Source organism: Populus alba, chromosome 11, assembly GCF_005239225.2.
Source record: "Populus alba chromosome 11, ASM523922v2, whole genome shotgun sequence".
In the NCBI taxonomy this organism is placed as follows: domain Eukaryota; kingdom Viridiplantae; phylum Streptophyta; class Magnoliopsida; order Malpighiales; family Salicaceae; genus Populus; species Populus alba.
The window spans coordinates 6,707,075-6,728,033 of record NC_133294.1 but is presented as its reverse complement, the minus strand read 5'-3'; the positions used below and the strand labels follow the sequence as shown (position 1 = coordinate 6,728,033).

At 33.5% G+C, this 20,959-nt stretch overlaps 2 protein-coding genes and 1 pseudogene across 3 annotated transcripts; 2 read left to right on the top strand and 1 right to left on the bottom strand.

The window, feature by feature from the left end:
• The first annotated feature begins 1,948 nt into the window (after window positions 1–1,948).
• Window positions 1,949–6,822, top strand: LOC118051853 (pyruvate kinase isozyme A, chloroplastic-like; annotated as a pseudogene).
• A 3,564-nt stretch (window positions 6,823–10,386) lies between these two features.
• On the top strand, window positions 10,387–13,009 carry LOC118051882 (uncharacterized). The gene is made up of 4 exons (XM_035062642.2): window positions 10,387–10,760; window positions 10,914–11,143; window positions 11,375–11,482; window positions 12,583–13,009. The coding sequence occupies exons 1-4, from the start codon at window positions 10,550–10,552 to the stop codon at window positions 12,700–12,702; spliced, it is 669 nt and encodes a 222-aa protein (XP_034918533.1). The 5' UTR covers window positions 10,387–10,549; the 3' UTR covers window positions 12,703–13,009.
• Window positions 13,010–14,230: 1,221 nt separating this feature from the next.
• Window positions 14,231–16,657, bottom strand: LOC118051796 (tubulin alpha chain). 2 transcript variants are annotated; one of them, XM_073412201.1, is made up of 5 exons: window positions 16,438–16,657; window positions 15,717–15,951; window positions 15,260–15,630; window positions 14,599–15,059; window positions 14,231–14,516 (listed from the first exon to the last, which is right to left on the bottom strand). In XM_073412201.1, the coding sequence occupies exons 1-5, from the start codon at window positions 16,528–16,530 to the stop codon at window positions 14,375–14,377; spliced, it is 1,302 nt and encodes a 433-aa protein (XP_073268302.1). In that variant the 5' UTR covers window positions 16,531–16,657; the 3' UTR covers window positions 14,231–14,374. The 2 variants fall into 2 exon arrangements, with proteins under 2 accessions (XP_073268302.1, XP_034918410.1); XM_035062519.2 differs by having other exon boundaries at window positions 14,231–15,059; window positions 16,438–16,656.
• Window positions 16,658–20,959: the final 4,302 nt, after the last annotated feature.

Below are 20,959 nucleotides of genomic sequence, written 5' to 3'. Positions count from 1 at the left end.
TTGGATATGACACATGCAATTATATATATATATATAATATATATATATATATATATATATATATATTATGGGTTTTTATTTCTGAGATTAATTTGCGATTTGAGTTCTTGGTTGTAGATTTCATTTTTTTAGGATTTGCCTTTGTTTCTTCTTCGAACCGAGTTTGATTTCTCTGCCAATTTGCTAGGATGGTTGAATTGATTTGTTTTGTTCCTTCTCTTGCCAGATACATATTTTCATGTTCACCTCCTTTCATCTTTCTGTTAGATCTTCTTATATATTTGTTGACTAGGAAGACAATCAGCACTTGATTTTAGATTGATGCTTAGATACATCGATGTATGTATGTGAGCCTATATAATCTCTATTTTTTATGTGCTACAACATCAACTGATGCAATTACATCTTCACTTTTTTTTTTTTAATTTCCTGGGAGCTGTTTTTTTTTTCATCAGAATTGCTTATTGGTTTGTTTTAGCCTGCCTACCTAAGGAGATTTATTATTATATTTTTTTTTAACAAATCACGGGTCCTTTATATTTTGATATAGGAAAGAATTTTATTAAGAGATTGCTTCCTATTGATGCTTATATTTTTATGTGGCCTGCTCCTGTACCTGGTAGACATATGGAGCTTCCTATTGGAAATGTCTTCCTTAAAAGGTAGCATCTCACTTGCTCACTGTCCGTGTTTTAAAATTGGGATATTTGAAGAATTTGTTTTTGCCATGGCACCAACACCTTTGTAGACCTATTTGTTGTGTCTTTTTTTATTTTATTTTAAAGAGCATTAATGATTGCCATTTTTTTTTAACAAGCTAGGCCAAATAGTTTGTGTTATTTTTCTCAGCTATACGGTTGAAGATTCCACCTCTGAAAGTGATACATTTATGGAGGCTGGCACAGGCTAACAATTTTTTGCTAATATGTATGTTCCAATGCTAGCAGCTGATGCAAGAACTACGTTCCACTAAGAAAGCAACAGTGAATGTAAGAGAATGAAATTAAACTAACCGGTTTATTGGTCTATGCGACTATATGCTATATAAAAAATATTTAGAAAGTACAAACCTGAATTTTTTTTTTTAAAAAAGCATTACTTTTATGAAAGAATTTTAAAGAAATTAAGATATCCAGATAGTTTAAACTGCTTTATTAAGAAAAAAGGACCAAGATACTGTTGAGGAATCCATGTAAAAGATTAATTATAGGCGCCTAGCCATTAAACCACCTAGAAATCATGACTTGTAACATCAGCATCACCCAACTCAAGAATCCAACCTAACTAATTTGAGGGATAGTTCAATTGAATTTACTTCTTAGTAATCACACTTTGAATTTCTTTTAGATTATTAAAAATTTATATAATTATTAATTTTAAAATTTATAAGATTAATCAAAATATATACAAATTAGTTTGAACATCCACATTAATCAAAAAATAAAAAATTCCAGCCCAACTAGCTCTACCTCGTCCCAGCACAGTCCCACAATGCATTGCTACTGTCATCTTCACACCGACACAAAACCACCACAACACCAGCCAAATCGCAACCTCTAATCAACCCTCCACTCTTTCCTTTTTCCACGACCAACATTGCTAGAATCACTTCCACACTAATTGAAGAGTGTTATATATAATGTGTATTGTTTACAGAGCTAAAATAAAGAGTCGTTTGAAGAGAAAAATGTCATGGATGGAAAACATATTTGTTAGCTATTACAGTTCGAGTGTTTTTCCCAAACTAACATAGGAGTTTGGAAAGTTTTGAGAGATAGCACTGCCAGAATATTTTTTTTTTTTTTTATAATAGCACATCCATAAAAGATTTTAAAAAAACATGAATGATAACTGTAGTTTTTTCAAAAAAGAACTTTACACTAAAATTAAAAATTGGAATGCTATTTTTAATAAATCACACTTCCTATTAATTGCTTCTTTTAAATGCTCTAGTTTTCTCTTGTTATTTTTTAAAAACTCGCAAATGAAAAGTAGTTCGATTGTGCAACTTTGTTTTTAATGCTAGTTTGTTGATTTAAAAAAAATAAAATTGTGCACACCCTCTCCCCGTCCCTTTCCCGTGCGAAGGGTCGGTGTTAATGTACCTGTCCCAAAGTTTTAATCTTTGACTTTCAAAATTGAATCTTGTTCCAAAAAACTACACTTTTTTTTTCTTGAACTCAAAATAAGCCATGGCAGTTTCTAGTGATTCAATGCTTCAAAAGGTCTTTGCAAAGAGCCCAACTTTTGATTCGAACAAAAAGGTTCTAGGAAAATCAGTGGGTATATCTGGTGGGGTAATTTCTTGCAATGAAAGGAAGCTAAAAAGTGAAGACAAGATTGCAGTAAAAGCATCGGCAGAAGCTGGTTTAAAGGGTTTGAAGAGTTATGAGGTGAACTTGGATCTGGGGTTTGATGTGGTGGCACACAGAGAGTTGAGAGAAAAAGGGTTCTTGGGGATAAGGAAGACAAAGTTAGTGTGTACTATAGGCCCTGCTTGTTGTTCTTTGGAGGATTTGGAGAGATTGGCAATGGGAGGGATGAATGTGGCTAGGCTTAATATGTGTCATAACACAAGAGAGTGGCACCGTGATGTTATTAGGAAAATCAAGAAATGAATGAGGAGAAAGGTTTTTTTTGTTTCGGTTATGATTGATACTGAAGGCAGTCTGATTCATGTAGTGGATCATGGAGCTCCTTCCTCTATCAAAGCAGAGGTATCTAATTAGAATCGCATTGTTTATTTCTCTCTTTCTTTTCCATGTTATTGGAGTGGTGTGGACATTTTTCTTGTAGCTGTTACTTCAGGAGAATTATGAGTAGAATGCAGCGTCACTCGAACCCAGTATTTAGTTTCCCTTTAATTATGGGAAAACATGACTATAGACTATTTCTAATCTTGGATTATAATAATAATTTGTTGAAATGAATTTGTTGCAATCGATGGATTTTTTTTCTTACTTGGGCACCAGGAAGGTTCAGTTTGGGTATTTACAGCTAAAAAATTCGAGGGTTCTCGTCCGTTCACTGTGCTAGCAAACTACGAAGGCTTCTCTGAAGGTGGTGAATTTATTTTCTTGTTCACCGGGTCACTTATCCTTTAGTTTTTTTTTTTTTTTTATGTTTTATAAGAAATTACAAAAGGATACAATTACTTTATTTCAATTTATCTCAATAGAATTGAATAATCGGCAGGCATCATGGTGGGTGATGAACTGGTTATTGATGGTGGAATGGCGAAGTTTGAAGTCGTTGAAAGGATGGGGAATGATTTGCGTTGCAAGTGCACGGATCCTGGTCTATTCCTTCCTCGAGCCAAGTTAAGCTTCTGGAGGGATGGGAAGCTTTCCTATCACGGTCTTCCAACTCTATCAATAAAGGTTTTATTCTCCTCTCTCAACAGCTTATATTGATTACACTATTTCAACTTTCGCAGTCTGCTACCTGTTTTGCTTGCATGTCTCAAAATCCAAGAAATTCAGTACCTTTACAGTGTACATTAGATTGTTCAAGTCTGAAACACTAGATCAAAATTGTCATTCTGCAACTTGCATACTTAGTACTACAGAAAACCTAGCATATTTCTATCACTTTCCAGGGACCTATATGATGAAGTTCATAGATTCACTGAAAGGAAAATAGAAAGATAGGCTCTCCACGTTATAATCCTTATTGTCCCTTAACAAAAATCATCACATACTTTCCTTGATGGAATTTGGCGAGCAAGTGGCATCACTTCCTCAAATTCATTAGATTTCAAACTCAATCAGACTTACATAGATGAAATCTTGGTTTCATGCTCTGATAAATTTCTCATCTATACTCATTGAACCTACAGGATTGGGCAGATGTTGATTTCGGAGTTTCTGAAGGTGTTGATTTTATTGCCTTGTCCTTTGTAAATGATGCCAATTCTGTCAAGAATCTGAAGAATTATCTCTCTACCAAATCATCCAAGTAAGAACACATTCACCAAGTTGAGATCTCATGTAATTACCCACATAAAAATTTCCTTTCATCTTTCCATTTGTCTCCAATAATATAATGTCTATGACTAGGACTAATTATTTAGGTTTTCTTTTACAGACTGACAAATAGTTTCTGAAACCATACCTGAACCTTGCTTGTGCAGAATCCTCCCCCCACTCTCCTCCCCGCCCGCTCGTTTACAACATCCTCTTTTTTCTTTCTCGTTAAAAGTTATATCTGCCTTGATGTAGCTAATATTACATTGCCATATTTGTGAAATGGTGTTAATCTATGTCCCTACATTATACAAAGTTAGATAACCACATAGATATAACTGTTTTTCCCCTTCTATTTAGTATCTTCTGGAAAACGGAGTATGAAACTTAAAGATTGCTGTCATTTACAGATCAATAAGAGTGCTGGCAAAGATTGAGACCTTGGAGTCTCTTCAGAAATTGGAAGAAATTGTAGAGGCATCTGATGGAATCATGGTGGCTCGTGGTGACCTAGGAGTTGAAGTTCCACTTGAACAGATTCCAACAGTCCAAGAGGATTTAACTCGTTTATGTAGGCAGCTGAACAAGCCAGTAATTATTGCTTCTCAACTTCTTGAATCAATGGTCGAATGCCCAACTCCAACACGTGCTGAGGTATTATATGACCACATCTGTTGTAATTACAAATTAATATCTTGATAGTAGCATAGGGGGACACTGTTTTTCTGGAGGGAGAGAGAAACATCTAAACATTTTTTTTACAAGGTGCTTTCTTGAGAATAGAAAGCCGAAACATTCAAATTTCAAACCTTACACATCCGGTTTAAAAGCTCTGCACTAGAGGACAAAAAGAAAAATTCTATATGGATCTACAAAATCAGATAAAGAAGTGAAAAAAAAAAAAAAGGAACACCTTAATTCACTGTTTGGTCGTGAAAGATTGAAATTCCATTCGATGTAGTCTGGAATTAAACAGGCGTGGCTTCCCAGTATTGCATCTCATGGAATGATGGCAGCTGCTTTTTGTTAGACATGGCATGAACTTGGATCGTTGTCCCATTAATCTGAATGTGGAATGATTGGATTGAGAGGAACAGTAGGGTTATTCAGATTGAGACTTCTATTCATGAGATTAAACTGTCTTGTCTAAGGAGCTGTTTTGTTCTAGAGAGCCCGTGCTTTTCTTTCTGTAAAGAAAAACAATATATAGTCTTGTTGAAAATTTTTAAGACTTACTGCCTTCTTTTATTTGATAAGGTGGCAGATGTGTCTGAAGCAGTTCGACAGTATGCAGATGCACTGATGCTGTCTGGTGAATCAGCTATTGGACTACATGGGCAGAAGGCTCTTTCTGTCTTGCAGATGGTCAGCAGTCGAATGGAACTATGGAGTCATGAGGAAAACCGACAGAGTGCTCTTCATAACAGTCAGCTGGGCGATACGTTGTCTGATTGCATTGCTGAAGAAATATGCAATTGTGCTGTTCAAATGGGTATGATTTTCCTTTAACCTTCACTTACATTTTAGTACTTTTGTTGTGAAGCATCAAGTGGATAGATGGCATGACAGATGCTAATCCTTTTCTCTAAATATCTTTTCAGCCTTTTCTTTTTTTTCCAACAAAAAGTATCCTCTCAACATTCTCTATGAGCTGTAGAAATCTATTGATGAAACAATAGCTTTCCTTAAAAATTACATGATCATTTGAACTTAGACAATACTGAGCCAAAAGTCAATTGATGTATTGAGTAGGCTTCTGTGTAGCACCTTAATGAATCTTTCAGTCAAATTATAACTTGGAGCAATCCCTTGGAGGTTTCGAACTGCTTCATATTCTCTATGTATAAGATGGTTAACTGGAGAGGGCATGGGATTTGTAGTTGTAGTTTCATTGATGACCAAATGTGTGTTTTAGTTGTTCTCGACGTGCTGCCATCCCTAAAAATACCAGATATGTAAGCAACTGGAACCCTTTGGGTTTTTGTAGAAGTGCAGTGAAATATGCTAACAAATGTACTTCATCAATCATTAATGCGTGGTCTTTCCTTATCTTTTGGACATATAAGCACACACATGATATTAACTTTTGATGTATCACTCCAAATTATCCAGGCCATGACTATTTGGAATTTATGCCGGTGTTTTTTTGTTCTCCAGCTAACAACCTCGGTGTAGACGCTATCTTTGTGTACACAAAGCATGGTGAAATGGCATCACTTTTATCTCGCAACAGGCCCTACCCTCCCATATTTGCGTTTACCAGTGACAGTAATGCTCGGATGGCTTTGAATTTGCAGTGGGGAGTTATCCCACTTCTTGTTGATTTATCAGATGATATGGAAGCCAACATCTCAAAAACCATTGATCTGATAAGAGCAAAGGGGATGATAAAAGAGGGAGATGCTGTTCTGCTGGTCTCAGATTTAACTCCGACACATGCAACTTCAACGACTTTCCAATCAATCCAGGTGAAGACCATTGTTTAGGAGAATTACTCCTTTCTGAATACTGTTTAGAACATGGGTGAACACAGGCTTTATTTTGATCTTTTTTCTGCAAGAAAAATATGCTGTCAAGACTGAGTTTGGTAATCGAAAATAGACAATACAAGAAAACCACGAAGTGGTGTGAACAATACAGTTAGCCTATAAATAGTTTTATGCAATTACTTGTTTGATGACAGTACCTGAAACTTGCAATTTTTATTTAGGTTTCAGACCATGGCCCTACAAGAACTACAAGAAAGTCGTGAAAAAAACTTCACAAAAAAAAAAAAAAAAAATTAGTTAGCGAGGAACAAGAAACTCTCATATTTAAGTCAGTATGAGTGCAGAAAAACTCTTATAAACTCTCTGAGGAAGTTTGTATAAAGTAATTTGTACATAAAAAAAAAAAAAAAAAAGGTATTCAGGGCAAAGGAAACACCATGTTTCAGTGGAATTTTTAACTAGAAAATTCTAGCCACTTTGCTTAGGCGGCTGGAAAAAAAAAAAAAAAAAAAACTTTTTTTTTATTGAAAGAATCCTTTTTTTTTTTTTTTTTTTTTTTTTTCATCATCAGTAACTAACTCTTCCTTGGCGTATACATGAATCATATTCTCCAATAATTACGCTACATAACAAAGATTATAATATAACTTGTGAAATCCTGTGCGTAAAAGACGTGAATTATGAATTTATTCCTCTCTATATGACACTCGGTTATCAATGTAGAAAGTTCCGTGAAAGTTTGAGTTCCTCTCTTTCCCTGTCAAGAATCAATCACATATAAGTTCCAAGCTTTGTTTGAATTTGGATTAGAGATTTTTTTTCAAAGTAGCATAGGATAAATTTTTTTTGAAAAAACAGCAGTCACTTTCCTGCATTTAAGCGTCTATGGCAGCATTTATTATATAACAGTTGTAACATATCATTTGATTATAAAATTAGTTGTAATTTTTATGGGTGGCCTTACTATTATTTGCGTTGATAACGCTCTTTTGTTGAAACTGAGTGGCTATTTGTTTACACGGTTGTTGCTTTTTAAGCAAATCGCAGCATGTAAATATTTGGTAACTGAGAACCACAACTTATTTATAAAAAAAATTAAAATTATTCACGTAAATAATACGAATTGAATTAAAATTTACTCGTACTGTTTACTTAAAAAAGTAAATAGTGAAGGAGAAAAACAGCCAAGAACTGCTTCAGCAAAACCTACATTGTAAATGTGAATAATTATTAACGTGAATAAGTTTTAATTTTTTAAAATAAAATAAAAAAAAACAGTGCAGTGTGAGTGAATTTTAAGTCACTCACACGTTCATTCAATATTTTTTTTTTAAAAAAATGGTGCAATAAATTATAAATTCACTTGTACCGTTTCATTTTTTTAAAGTGAATAGTTTTTTTTACAAAAAAAAAAGTTTAGTGAATTAAATTCACTTCGCACTGTAATCTTAATTTAATTCCTGATAATATTTTATCTAATTTTATTGCACGCTCAAAAAATAATGGAAACTGTAGTTCTTTTCGAATGAATTTTGTACATAATGGAATTGTAGATGATTTAATGGAATAATAAAAAATATTTTATATAAAGTATTATTTATTTCATGATGTAATAGTAGTAATTAAATCTATAATATTTAAATTTAAAACCATTAATATATATATATATATATATATATTTTTAATTGTATTTTATTCGAAAAATTAGAAGGAGATCGTTTGATGACATAGCATTTGCAGAATTTGATTGCAATCCCAATTTTGTTCTTGATGATATTTTTACCTGATGTTATTACGCGCTTAAGAAAATATGAAAAATATAGTTCTTGTTGGATAAAATTTCGTATTTGATGAAATTATACGTAGTTTAATGAAATAATAAATAATATTTGATATCAATATTATTTATTTAATAATAATAATAGTAGTTAAATCTACAATATTTAAATTAAAAACCCTCAATATTAATATGTATATTTTTTTAATTATTTTATAACCTTAATTTAAAAAGTATTTTTTAATCAAAACATATTAAACTATTTTTTGTTCAGCTTTAATTTCAACCACAGTTTTAACCAAATATATTTTTTTTTCAAACCAACCTCAACTAAAAATATTTTTTATAAAATAACTATTTTTAAAACCATAACAATAAAACTACCACAATACCAAATACACTTGTATGCTGCTCATTACGAAACCTGTAACACAAGCCTCTCTCTCTCTCTCTTTATGTGCTTAACGCGTAGGCCCTACCATTATTTGTTTTCTTCCCTTTTTATTTATTAATCCTTGCAAATCTTAAATCTCGAACCATTTAAACTGTGGCTTGCCTTCCCATCTCATCTCTGGATTTTGTTTTCGTCTCCTGTTTAAGGTATTTGATCTCCATCTTTGTTCCCTTCCGGCTCTACTATAATTATATATTATTTTTTGTACGTGATTTTGGTTTTTTAAGTCTTTGGATTTTTCGGCCGGACCGGATCCAGGTCAAAACTAAATATATTGAACCGGATCTGATGCAATAAAAAAAATTTTAATTTTAATTTTTAATTTTTAATTATATTTTATTTTAAAAAAAATGGTATTTAACATTATTCAATGACACTATATAAATTAGGACTGAGATCGCTTCATGACATAGTATTTGCATTAAAAATTATCATAATATTATATATATATCTTTTTTTAATTATTTTATAATTTCAATTTAAAAAGCATTATTAATCAAACACGTTAAATTATTTTTGTCAACCTTAATTTCAACCAAAATATATATAATATCAAAGCAACCTTAACTAAAAATATTTTTATAAAAAACTATCACATACCAAATAATATCTTTTTCATGTAAATCATGTATTTACATGGAGGAGAAACAACTCCATGATTGTGAACTAACCAGTGTTTTGCATCAACTTTACTACACAAGGCTTGGAGTTTGAATGAGTCCGGAGACACAAAATTCAGTGTTTCAGCTGTTGCCTTCAATATCTTGTATGCCATGATTCTTCTGCAAATATTTGGTGACATTTAAAGCAAGTCTACACAAATGAATAGATATTGTACTTATTTTACCCTAAATTCAGGTTGCAATAACTCTAGGTAAGCTCACCACTCATGCAAAAGCTTCGATGGCTAAGATAATAACATGAGTGTTGCAGATAATATCAGACTCTTTATCTTTATCAGATTCCTACCTGTACTATATTTGGTTGTGTATAAGATACGGTAGTACATCAGACACTTTGCACTATTTATTTTTATATTTCAAAATATTAAAAAAAATTTTTTTAAATTAATATTTTTTTATGTTTTCAAATTATTTTGATGTTGATATCAAAAATAATTTTTAAAAAATAAAAAAATATATCATTTTAATATATTAAAAAACATTTTAAAAAACAATACAAGATGCACTCCCTTTTTACCGGATTCCTTGCCTTATATATTGTATCAGATACGGTAGTAGATATGAGAAAAGCAAGTGACACCTGAGGAAAATAACCTTATGTCAAATACTATGGCTGCTTACCCTCAGTTCATGTTTGTAAAATGAATCCTGTCAAGGATCAAGCACTGGAAGAGAAAAGAGTGAAAACCAAACAATTATTGACTTATAATTTTTTTTTCTTTTTACAATTGACTTAATATTTTCTTACACGCTCGCAAATCATAATTTTCATAGCTCATTCAAGTTTCTAAACAGTAAATGAAAACCCTTCATTTTAATATATTATTCCTTTTTTCTTTCTTTTTTTTGGTTCTTGGCTTGCTTCATCGATTTGTGGAGAGTAAATTGTGTGGCAATTCCTATTCCACAAAACATGGGCTTCACCCTACTTAGCCACAAAAGCCACCCAACAGACACGTCACTTCTTCGCACGTTAGTTCCATATAACATGTACTCACTAAAATACGCCCACTCGTTCGACACAGACAACCGAAACCCACCTCTTGTCTTCACCACTGTGCCTTCGTTTCCCTAGAAAAAAACACAACTTTTTTCCTTCTGATTTTATTTTATTTTATTCTATCTTATCTTATCTTCTCTCTTGGAAAAGTGCTCTCATTACTCATAGACTCATTCTCTTGATGCCAAACGCCACCTCAGAATGGATTATCAAATCAACTCTCCCTCCACTCTCCATTTCCCCGTCAAAAAACTTTCCTGGGAAATCAAATTCCAGGAAAACAATTCTTAAATTGAGAACTTTTTATGGCAGCTCAAGAAGATATTATGAGAAACAGCAAAAGTTTAAGGTCTTTTGCTCAGTCCGAGAAGAAGACAATAATAAAAGAAATGGCAAGTTCGGTTTTTGATACTCGTGTCGAAGTTTCGAACTTTACTGGTTTTTTGTGTACTTATATATTAAAAAGATAGCAACTCTTTGTTAATATTTTATGTTATTTGTTTGTGGGTTTGCTTGGTGAAGAGGGTTTTTGTTTTTTTTTTTAGGGGAAGAGCCACCGGAGTCATTGTTTATGAAGGAACTGAAGAGGAGGGGTATGACTCCGACTTCATTGCTTGAAGAGACCAATAGAGGCAATTATGGAGTGGAGGATGAAATGAAAATTGGAGAGGAAGACTGGGGTTTCTCTAAAAGAAATTCAGTATCAACTGAAATTGATAAAGGTCTGTCTAATCAAAGGGAGAAGTCAATGGCTCTTAATAGTGAAGGACTTGAGGTTAATTTCGTTTCTTTGCTCTTTGTTTATTTCTCAAAGTTTGTTTTTCCATTTGCTTATTTGTCAAAGAATTGCTTGAATGTTCTACTAACTATGCCATGCCAAAACTTGAGCTACAATCGTGGGAGAATTATTTGGTGTGTATACTTCCTTACCTATATGTAAAGGTTATTCCTTGCACATCTAAGCTCAGGCGTGCTAAGACGGGCTTGCATTTTTCCTCTGTTCCAGGGATTAATTCCTCGGGCTAAACTTCTGCTTACAATTGGAGGAGCTTTCTTCTTGGGATTTTGGCCATTGATTCTCATAATTGTTGCATCTTTTTCTGCTCTCTACTCTGTAAGTTATCTTTCTGCCACGCTTTTGTCTCTTATATGTTACCACGGATCATTGCCAATTCAGTCAGCTCTCCTTTGTCCGAACCTGGTGCTGTATTAGGTTAAGGTGTTTTTATTTTCTAAAAATAGATTGTACTGTGGATCAGTGCCAATCCCGTTATCATTATTTCTACACTGACATGTTATTCAGCTATTTGAGATATGCTTTTTGGTGGAAGGTGATCAAGATATGTGGTGTATTGAGAAATGAGATCTGAAAGTGGCTGCTGTCATATAATGTGTTTATGTTTGGATTCTGTATGTATACTTGTTTTAAAAGTTGCCATTATTATGATTATACATAGGAATCGCTTGGCCATGAGATCAGACTCAGTTTATATACACAAACAAGAAAGGTAGCAAAGCATGAAATATTTCTTCAAATGTGGTTCATGACATGTTGTCGAGGAAGACTCAGCAAACTAGTGGCATAACATCAAATCTAACAATCATTTAGTTTGCTCTATAGCTAAGAATTACAGGCATCTTATACTGCAGCAATTACTTATTGATCTTTTTTTTTTTTTTGGGAGTTGGATGCCTGCTGGTTTAACCCTCTATTTCAATTTTGAAACATTCTATTACTAGGTTGAAAAAAAATACAGAAAAATTATAGAGAAGGCAATGAGTGGATAATTTTTTTCTCTCTATCGAGTTGCAAGTCCACTTCTTGTTAATTCTGCATGATGTCACATACATTCTTTTATAGCCATAAGGGGGGCCATATCTTTGGGAGCTTGATTCGAATTTGAATTGAAGGTGGTTGAGATTTTGGCATTTATATAGCCTTGTAAATCTTCATGTGACCTTTACTTCTGTTTCCAGCTAGCTTCTCTTATTCTCTTTGTTTTGTGCTTAGTAAATCTGATATTGGTTGTTGATGCTTTAGAGAGACTCAAATAGTCCCTGACATCGAATTGGATGCGCATAACTTAGAATGTGTCTCTCATAGAAAGCATGAATTTCATGCTTTCCAAGCGCGACGCACCTCTTAAACAAACTTACTCTTATTTGTGCGTCATGGAATCTAGTTACTGATATGTTTCCTCTTTTCCTGGACAGTGCTTTGGGTCAAGTTTCATCCACGACGGAAGCGATGCACCAACCTCGCCACCACAACATGTCGATCCATATGAACTGCTGGAAGATGAAATATCTCAAATAGCTCCTAGTTTAAAATGAACCACCAAAAAAAGCTTATGTAAAACCAGATCCTTGATAGATTCTGTATCATATTATGTCTGCCCTGGTTAACTCTTTATCTTCGTAAATGCTATCAACAATTGGATCTCCAGCATCTGTTACAATATTCTCAATATCCAGTTGCTTGCTGGTATGACAGAAAAGATGTTAATGGTCTCACTGCAGCAGTGTTTGAATTTCGGGGTATGACTTGCAACCATTAGATTCCTGTCGTGCATGTAGCATGCAATTTAAGTGCGTGCAGCAGAATGTATTTATATATACGAGCATTAGTTATTTTAATTCATGCTGATGAAATTTATTTTCATACATTTTTAAACATCTCGTTTTTATAAATCGTTCAGGGTCGACGTGGTTGGGCGAAAATTTGAGTTGACTTTAGAAAGTCTTTTTCCCTCCCGTATGAATTATAAGGAGTTGTGTCACCTGAAATGAATAATTAATTATTTCTCAACTGAAAAAATAATAATAAAAAAAAAATGGTTGCATCATCAATTCTAATGAGATGTAGAATCAAATAAATCTGAAATCCAAAAAACACTTTTTTATTGTATGCTTACAAACCTCCTGATGCCATCTTTCATGCTTAAAGAGACATAAATTGTGTTTCAGAGTGTTTGAAAAATGGTCAATCCACTAAGAGCGTGTTTGTCTTCATGGACATACTGATATAATCATTTGATTATAGTTTATCAAAAAAAAATCAAAAACATAAATCCTGCCATTTACATGCGGGATGGCCTTGATTATAAGAAAACAGTAAAATATTATTTTTTGCAAGTTCAACCTATGGTTGAACTTTCAAGAAATGAGTTATATAGAAATTTACAAAAAACATTATGTTCTCTTCTTCTTTGGTAAATTGTTTTGTTACTAATCATGACAACAACAGACAAGTGCCCTTTTTAAACTCAACCTAACCTTGAACTATTCTTGTTTTCATTACTTTTAGTGTTGATTAAAGAATTCGGCTGACAAATTAGTTGTCATGTAATTTCGAAAAAAAATATATGGTAAGGAAAAAATTATTAATACCATGCATAATGGAACCATATCAACATAAAAATTAGAAATAATATCCAAAAAGATATATATATATATATATATATATATATATATATTTTTTCCTTAATATAGAAATTTTTTTTTTTTTACAAATGAATTACATGATGGAATTGTTTCAAGTTTAATGACACAATTATAAAATATTATTCTAATATGTTTAGATTTATTTGTAAAAAATTATTAGTTGTAATGTTACTTTTATTTTAACTATTCATTAATATCATGAATAAAATCCTTCTAAGTAATTATATCATAATATAAAATTGAATTATAATTTTTAACCAAACACATTAAATAATTTTTTATTTAATTTTAATTTTAATTTCAATCACAGTTTTAATCAAATATATATTTTTTCAAACTAACATTAATTAAAAATACTTTTTATAAAATTATTTTTTAAAAATCATAACCATAATAATCACCACAGTACCAAACCACATCACCAAACGAAAACTAAATCACATTCCATATAGAATAGGAAACAAGTCGCATTAGCTTTAAATATAAAAGGGTTCCTTCAACACCTTTGGAGCAGGACACATGGCACTGCCAAACAACAACTCGTATCGAAGTGTCAAGCACTTCATTGGAGAAACAGGTAATGCAGCACCTCACATGTACTCCTCGCCGTCTTCATCGTCGCCCTCGGCTGATTCCGCACCCACCTCTTCATAATCCTTCTCGAGTGCAGCAAGATCCTCGCGAGCCTCGGAGAACTCACCTTCCTCCATACCCTCACCAACATACCAGTGAACAAAAGCGCGCTTGGAATACATGAGGTCAAATTTGTGGTCAATGCGAGAGAACACCTCAGCAACACTGGTGGAGTTGGAGATCATGCACACAGCCCTCTGGACCTTGGCAAGATCACCACCAGGAACAACTGTGGGTGGCTGGTAGTTGATACCGCACTTGAATCCAGTGGGGCACCAGTCAACAAACTGAATTGTACGCTTGGTCTTGATGGTAGCAACTGCAGCATTAACGTCCTTAGGCACGACATCACCACGGTACATCAGGCAGCAGGCCATGTACTTGCCATGGCGAGGATCACACTTGGCCATCATAGATGCAGGTTCAAAGGCGCTGTTGGTGATTTCAGCAACAGAGAGTTGTTCGTGGTAGGCTTTCTCAGCAGAGATAACGGGTGCATAGGAGGAAAGCATGAAGTGGATTCTAGGGTAGGGAACCAAGTTGGTCTGGAATTCAGTGACATCCACATTCAAAGCACCATCAAACCTCAGAGAAGCAGTCAGGGAGGAAATGACCTGCAATTGCCATTCAAAAGGTCAGTTCAGTACCATCTTCAAATTTGCGACAACTACAGAATTGAGGTTTCCTATATGAACTTGATTCGATATCAAGACCATGTAAACCATTACACCTCGCATTATTATTGATACATCCAATTACATTCCGAGCATCAATAAATCCACAAAAGCATCCCAAGCACGAGTAGATGATATACCTGAGAGATAAGTCTATTGAGGTTGGTGTAGGTGGGTCGTTCAATGTCAAGAGAGCGCTTGCAGATATCATAGATGGCTTCATTATCAAGAAGCACAGCCACATCAGTGTGTTCCAACAGGGAATGAGTTGAAAGGACACTGTTGTAGGGCTCAACAACAGATGTAGAAACCTGAGGAGATGGATAGACAGTGAAACCCAACTTGGATTTCTTTCCATAGTCAACAGACAAACGCTCCAAGAGAAGGGATCCAAGACCAGATCCAGTACCACCACCAACAGCATTGAATACAAGGAAACCTTGCAGACCAGTGCAGTTGTCAGCAAGCTTTCTGATACGGTCCAAGCACAGGTCAACAATTTCCTTGCCAACTGAAACAACAAAGACAATCATTAGAATCATAAACTCTCAAGTCTATAGAAAAAAGGAAAACGAACAAAAAACAGAGGACACTTACTGGTATAGTGTCCACGGGCAAAATTGTTGGCAGCATCTTCCTTGCCACTGATGAGTTGTTCAGGGTGGAAAAGTTGGCGGTAAGTTCCGGTTCTGACTTCATCAATGACAGTGGGCTCAAGATCTACAAAGACGGCACGTGGGACGTGCTTCCCCGCACCAGTTTCACTGAAAAAGGTGTTGAAGGCATCATCCCCACCACCAACAGTCTTGTCACTTGGCATCTGGCCATCAGGCTGCAGAAGTAACGCACAGACAATTATCAGCAATTCATATCAATAATAAATACAAAAAACACTATTCATATTCTGCTAATATTTAGTGGAATATACAAAATATTCAAAAATAAGACTTTACGATTCAAGCATTCGTTTGCAAAGATATACATTTAGATCTAAGAAAGATCGATACACAATAAGAACTAAACTTAGATCTAGAAATATTAAACAAATTTGAAAGCAATGATAAACAAATATGACCAAAATGAGAATAAAAACTCACATATCCAATGGAAACCAAGCAAACAAACCCAAAAATCGAAAAAATATTTTCACATCAGGTGAGATCTAACTAAAACCAAAAAACAATCCGCAAATCCAAGCAAAAACACATATAAAACTCGAGATTTAAGCACAAAAGCAAATGTGTAAATGTATAAAGTATAAGATCTACAGAATGTTGAAAGATATGAAACCAGAATTGACAGATCTATCGAAACATACCTGGATGCCGTGCTCGAGGCAGTAGAGTTCCCAGCAGGCATTTCCGACCTGAATACCAGCCTGACCAATGTGGATCGAAATGCACTCTCTCATTTTCGCTGTGATTAAGAGACGAAAGAAAACAAAAAATAGTAGATCTGATGGAAGAAAGAAGGAGATTTGGAACGAAAGCGTTTATCAAGACGCCTTCTGGGGAAGATTTTGCAGGGGATGGACTTGGGTGATGGTTATTTATAGGACAGACATTTGGGGATTTTTTAACCGGGGTTGGTTAAGATAGGGCAATATACGGCAATGATTGCTGACGTGGTGTATTTTCATTGGGTGTGTATTAACTATCGTTAGGTTTTACGTCCCTTTCAATTATATTTTCAAATCTTGCCGCTCGAGGCTAGACTTTGAATCTTTGATTCAATTGGATGGAAGGGAGGAAGGGTGGATCAGCCTGGACGTGAGTGGACCTTACCTGGGCTGTTTGGCTGTGACCTGTAAGTGGCTTTTTCCGGTCCATATTTAGGGGACCAATGCGCTGTCTTTTTATTTTTGGTGCATTTTCAAAATATTACTTAGAAAAAAAAAAGGAGGAAAATTAAACCCATTTTACCATGAATGCCCAAATTTTGTTGTCTGATATTAGAATAAAAATGTTGCAAAACAAATGGAACTAAATTAAAGCCAATCCAATGGCAGCACCATCTCATGCAAGCAATTGAATCCTGGCATTGTGAGTTCTAACCATTGGATTTGCACGCCCAAAAAGTTTATATATATATATATATATATATATATATATATATATATATATAAAAGACATTCTCGAATTTGCACTTGTGATTTTTAAAAATATGATTGCAGTTATTTTTTAAGTAATTTTTTGTATTAAAATATATGTCAATGATGTTTTTTTATTTTTTAAAAAAATTATTTTTAACATTAACACATTAAAATGATTTGAAAACACTAAAAACATATTAATTTGAGGTAAATAAAAAAATTTTAATTTTTTTTTCAAAAAAACTTTTGATACACATAAACAAACGTGTATGCTTTTAACAAATGCATAGGATCAATAATGGTGCTTCGGTTTTTATAACTGATAAACTTAAATTTAATAATCTTAAAAAACCTTCCTGAATGCCCAAAGATACACTGGCTAAGGCAACATGTTCGGGACAAGCCCCCATGAACTTCGTCTTGGAAAAGAGTTCAGCCCTCATGAACTCAGTTTAAAAAAAGATCTCAACATCATTAGCTCAGCCTTATAAAAGAGTTCAGCCCCAATAGATTTAACTTTAGAAAAAAGTTCAGCCCTAATAGGTTCAACCCTGGGGAAAAGCTTAGCATATAAAATTTTTTTATTTACCATAAAATATCTTTTTATTAACCCTATACAATTTAAATCGTATTCTCCCACATCCTTGGGTGTATAAAGTTATTTAAGGCCTATAATGTTTTCATCAATATTAATGTTGTGTAAGGGGTATTTATCTTTCATTAATGCTATGAAAAGAAAATGACAGTTCAACCCCTCCACTAAAGCAACATAAGGTTTAAGACTATTTATACCCCTTGAACCACTTAGATAAAGGGTTTACAATCTCTATTCTTTATTACATGTATATTTTTATAGCATTTTTCTCTAAAATATCATTCCACTCTCTAAAAAGATACCTATTAAAACATCTAAGAGTCCTCAAATCTACTAAAGGTGATATTTGTAAGTATTAAGCAACAACCACTTAACTAGCGATAATTGATCATATTACTAAAATCAAGAGATTAACCGATTATCCAATGTATAAACCTTGTTCTTAAGCTACTTTGATTTTTTAGGACTTTAAGGCCCTATTTGGGATTATGATGGTAGTGATTGTTTAAAGTGTTTTTAACTTAGAAATGCATCAAAATAAAGTTTTTTTTTTAAAAAAAATTATTTTTGACATCAAAATATCATTTGAAAATATTTTAAAAATTATTTTAACCAAAAAAAATTCAAAATTTTTAAGAATGTCGTTTGCACCACATTCCCAAACACTCTCTTCATCAATTGACATCGTTTATGGAAACTTGATAAAAAAAAAAAAAGTCATTGATTGCTCTTCTAGAGGTGGTTTATTAACATATTTAATCACCATTAAAGACATATAATCAAAACATCTAGAAAGGACATGTCACGGACCTCCTTATAATTGTTGGCACATTTGCTCCATCAAAACTTTAACAACTCTTAAATAAAGAGTAGAAAGGGATTGACTTGGGCAATAGCCCTACAACCTTTCCAGGGTGGGATTGACTTGGTCTTCTTAGTGCGATTACACAATTTACCTCGAAATGAGTCACCATGGTTTTTCTAATGCGATTGCATAATTTACCTTGAAAAAGATTAGTTTAACCATCATAGTGTGATTGCACAACTTTTCTTGGAATGGATGAATCTAAAGCTCCCTAATGTGATTACACAACTCTTCTTGGAATGAATGAATCTAAAGCTCCCTAATGTGATTACACAACTCTTCTTAGAAGAGATGGATCTGAAACCTTCTTAGTGCAATAACATAACTCTCATTAGAATGAATGGATCTGAAGCTTCTCTAGTGTGATTGCATAACTCTCAATAGAATGGATGCATCTAAAGTCTCCATTGTGCGATTGCATAAATCTTCATAAGTTTGTTCCCTCCAACCCTTATAAATTTTTCTAAGTATAGGAGTAAATATGGGTTTGTCCTCTCGATCATTTAGAGATTTTACCAAGTATAGGTGTCGACACTAGTTCCCCTAAACCACTCTCTAAGGGATGGACTAAAGGTCTCCCCGGTGCAATAACATCACCCTCTTTGGGTTTACCTACACCCCTAAGAAGTTTTTCCAAGTATAGAAGTCGACATGGGCTCCCCCAACCATTCTTTAATAGATAGACCAGAGGTCTCCCCGATGCAATAGCATTGCTCTTCTTGGGTTTCCCTTATATCTCCTTTACCCATTGGAAAATTTTCTAAGTATGGGCATATATATAAATCCTTCACCTTTATCCTTTATAAATTCTTCCAAGTAAGGGTGTCAACATGGGTTCCCCTGAGCCACCCTCCAAGGGATGGACCAAAAGTCTCCCTAATGAAATAGCATCACCTTTTTTGAGTTTCCCTCCACCCTTTAAAATTTTTTATAAGTACAGGCATCGACGTGGGTCCATCCCTTTTACCCCTTATAAGTGTTTCTAAGTATAGGCATCAACAGAGGTTTTCTAATTAGATTTCCCTCCTCCTATTAAATTTTTTTCTAAATATAGGCATTGACATGGATCTGTTCCCTCCGCCCATTAGAAATTTTTTAAAATATATGCGATAATATGGACGCATCCCCTCTGCCTCGTAGAAATATTTCTAAGTACAAGTTCCTCCTTCATGGGTTTCTCCATTATTAGAAGAAAAAAAAAATCAGTATGGGTTCTACTATAGTTCCCCTCTACTTGTTTAGAAAGTCTTTCTTAATCATGATATATGCCCCTACACACAAATTCTCTGGGGCTTCCACCCCTTTTCTCATACAAAGAAAATTCGACAAACTCATTATACCAAGTATTTTTACAAAGTTTTTACGTTTAAATCTTACAAAAATTAGAGAAGTTACTGATAAATTCAAATTTAACATACCTAAAAAAACCCTTGAAAGCCCAAAAACACATAGTTTTAGACAACATACTCGAGCCCAACTCTTATAAACTCAACCTTAGGAAAGAGCTCAGTCCTCATAAGCTCAACCTTTAAGAAGAGCCTAACCTTTATAGGCTCAACCTTGGAAAAAGCTCAGACACTATGGGCTCAACCTTGGGAATAACTTAGTTTTTATAGGCTTAGTCTAAAAGAAAAGCCTAATATCATAAATTTGGTTGGGAAAAAAGCTCAGCCTTATAAATTCAACCTCGAAGAAGAGCTTATCATATAAGATTTCTCTATCTACAATAAAAAACCTTTTTACTGACTCGATACATTTTGAATCTTATTCTCCCTACATCTCTAAGTATATAAAAGTCCCATGAGTATCTTATTTTCATCAAATGAATATTGTTATATAAGAGATAATATATAAAGATCTTCTAATGAACAACCATATTTCTATCAACATTAATATTATCTAAGTAAAATTTATTCTTCATTAATAATATCATAAAAAAAAATACTTCATTCAAGCAACATAACAAGTTTCAGGTTAAGAAGTTATATATAACCCTCGAACCACCTAGGCAAAAGATTCTCAAACTTTATTCTCTATTAAATACATATTCTTAAAACAACTCTCTCTAAAATGTTATCGATTTTTCTCTAAAGAAAAATTTAATTAAGCATTTTAGAGTCTAAATCTATCAAATAAAATATTTTACAAGCACCAATTTTAATTACCTTGACTTACAGGCACTAGTCACCTTAATTAAAAAAATAAATCAGATTATTAAAACTAAAAAATTAACTAATTATTTATTATTTAATATATAAACATTTCTCCTAAACTACTTGAAATTGTGG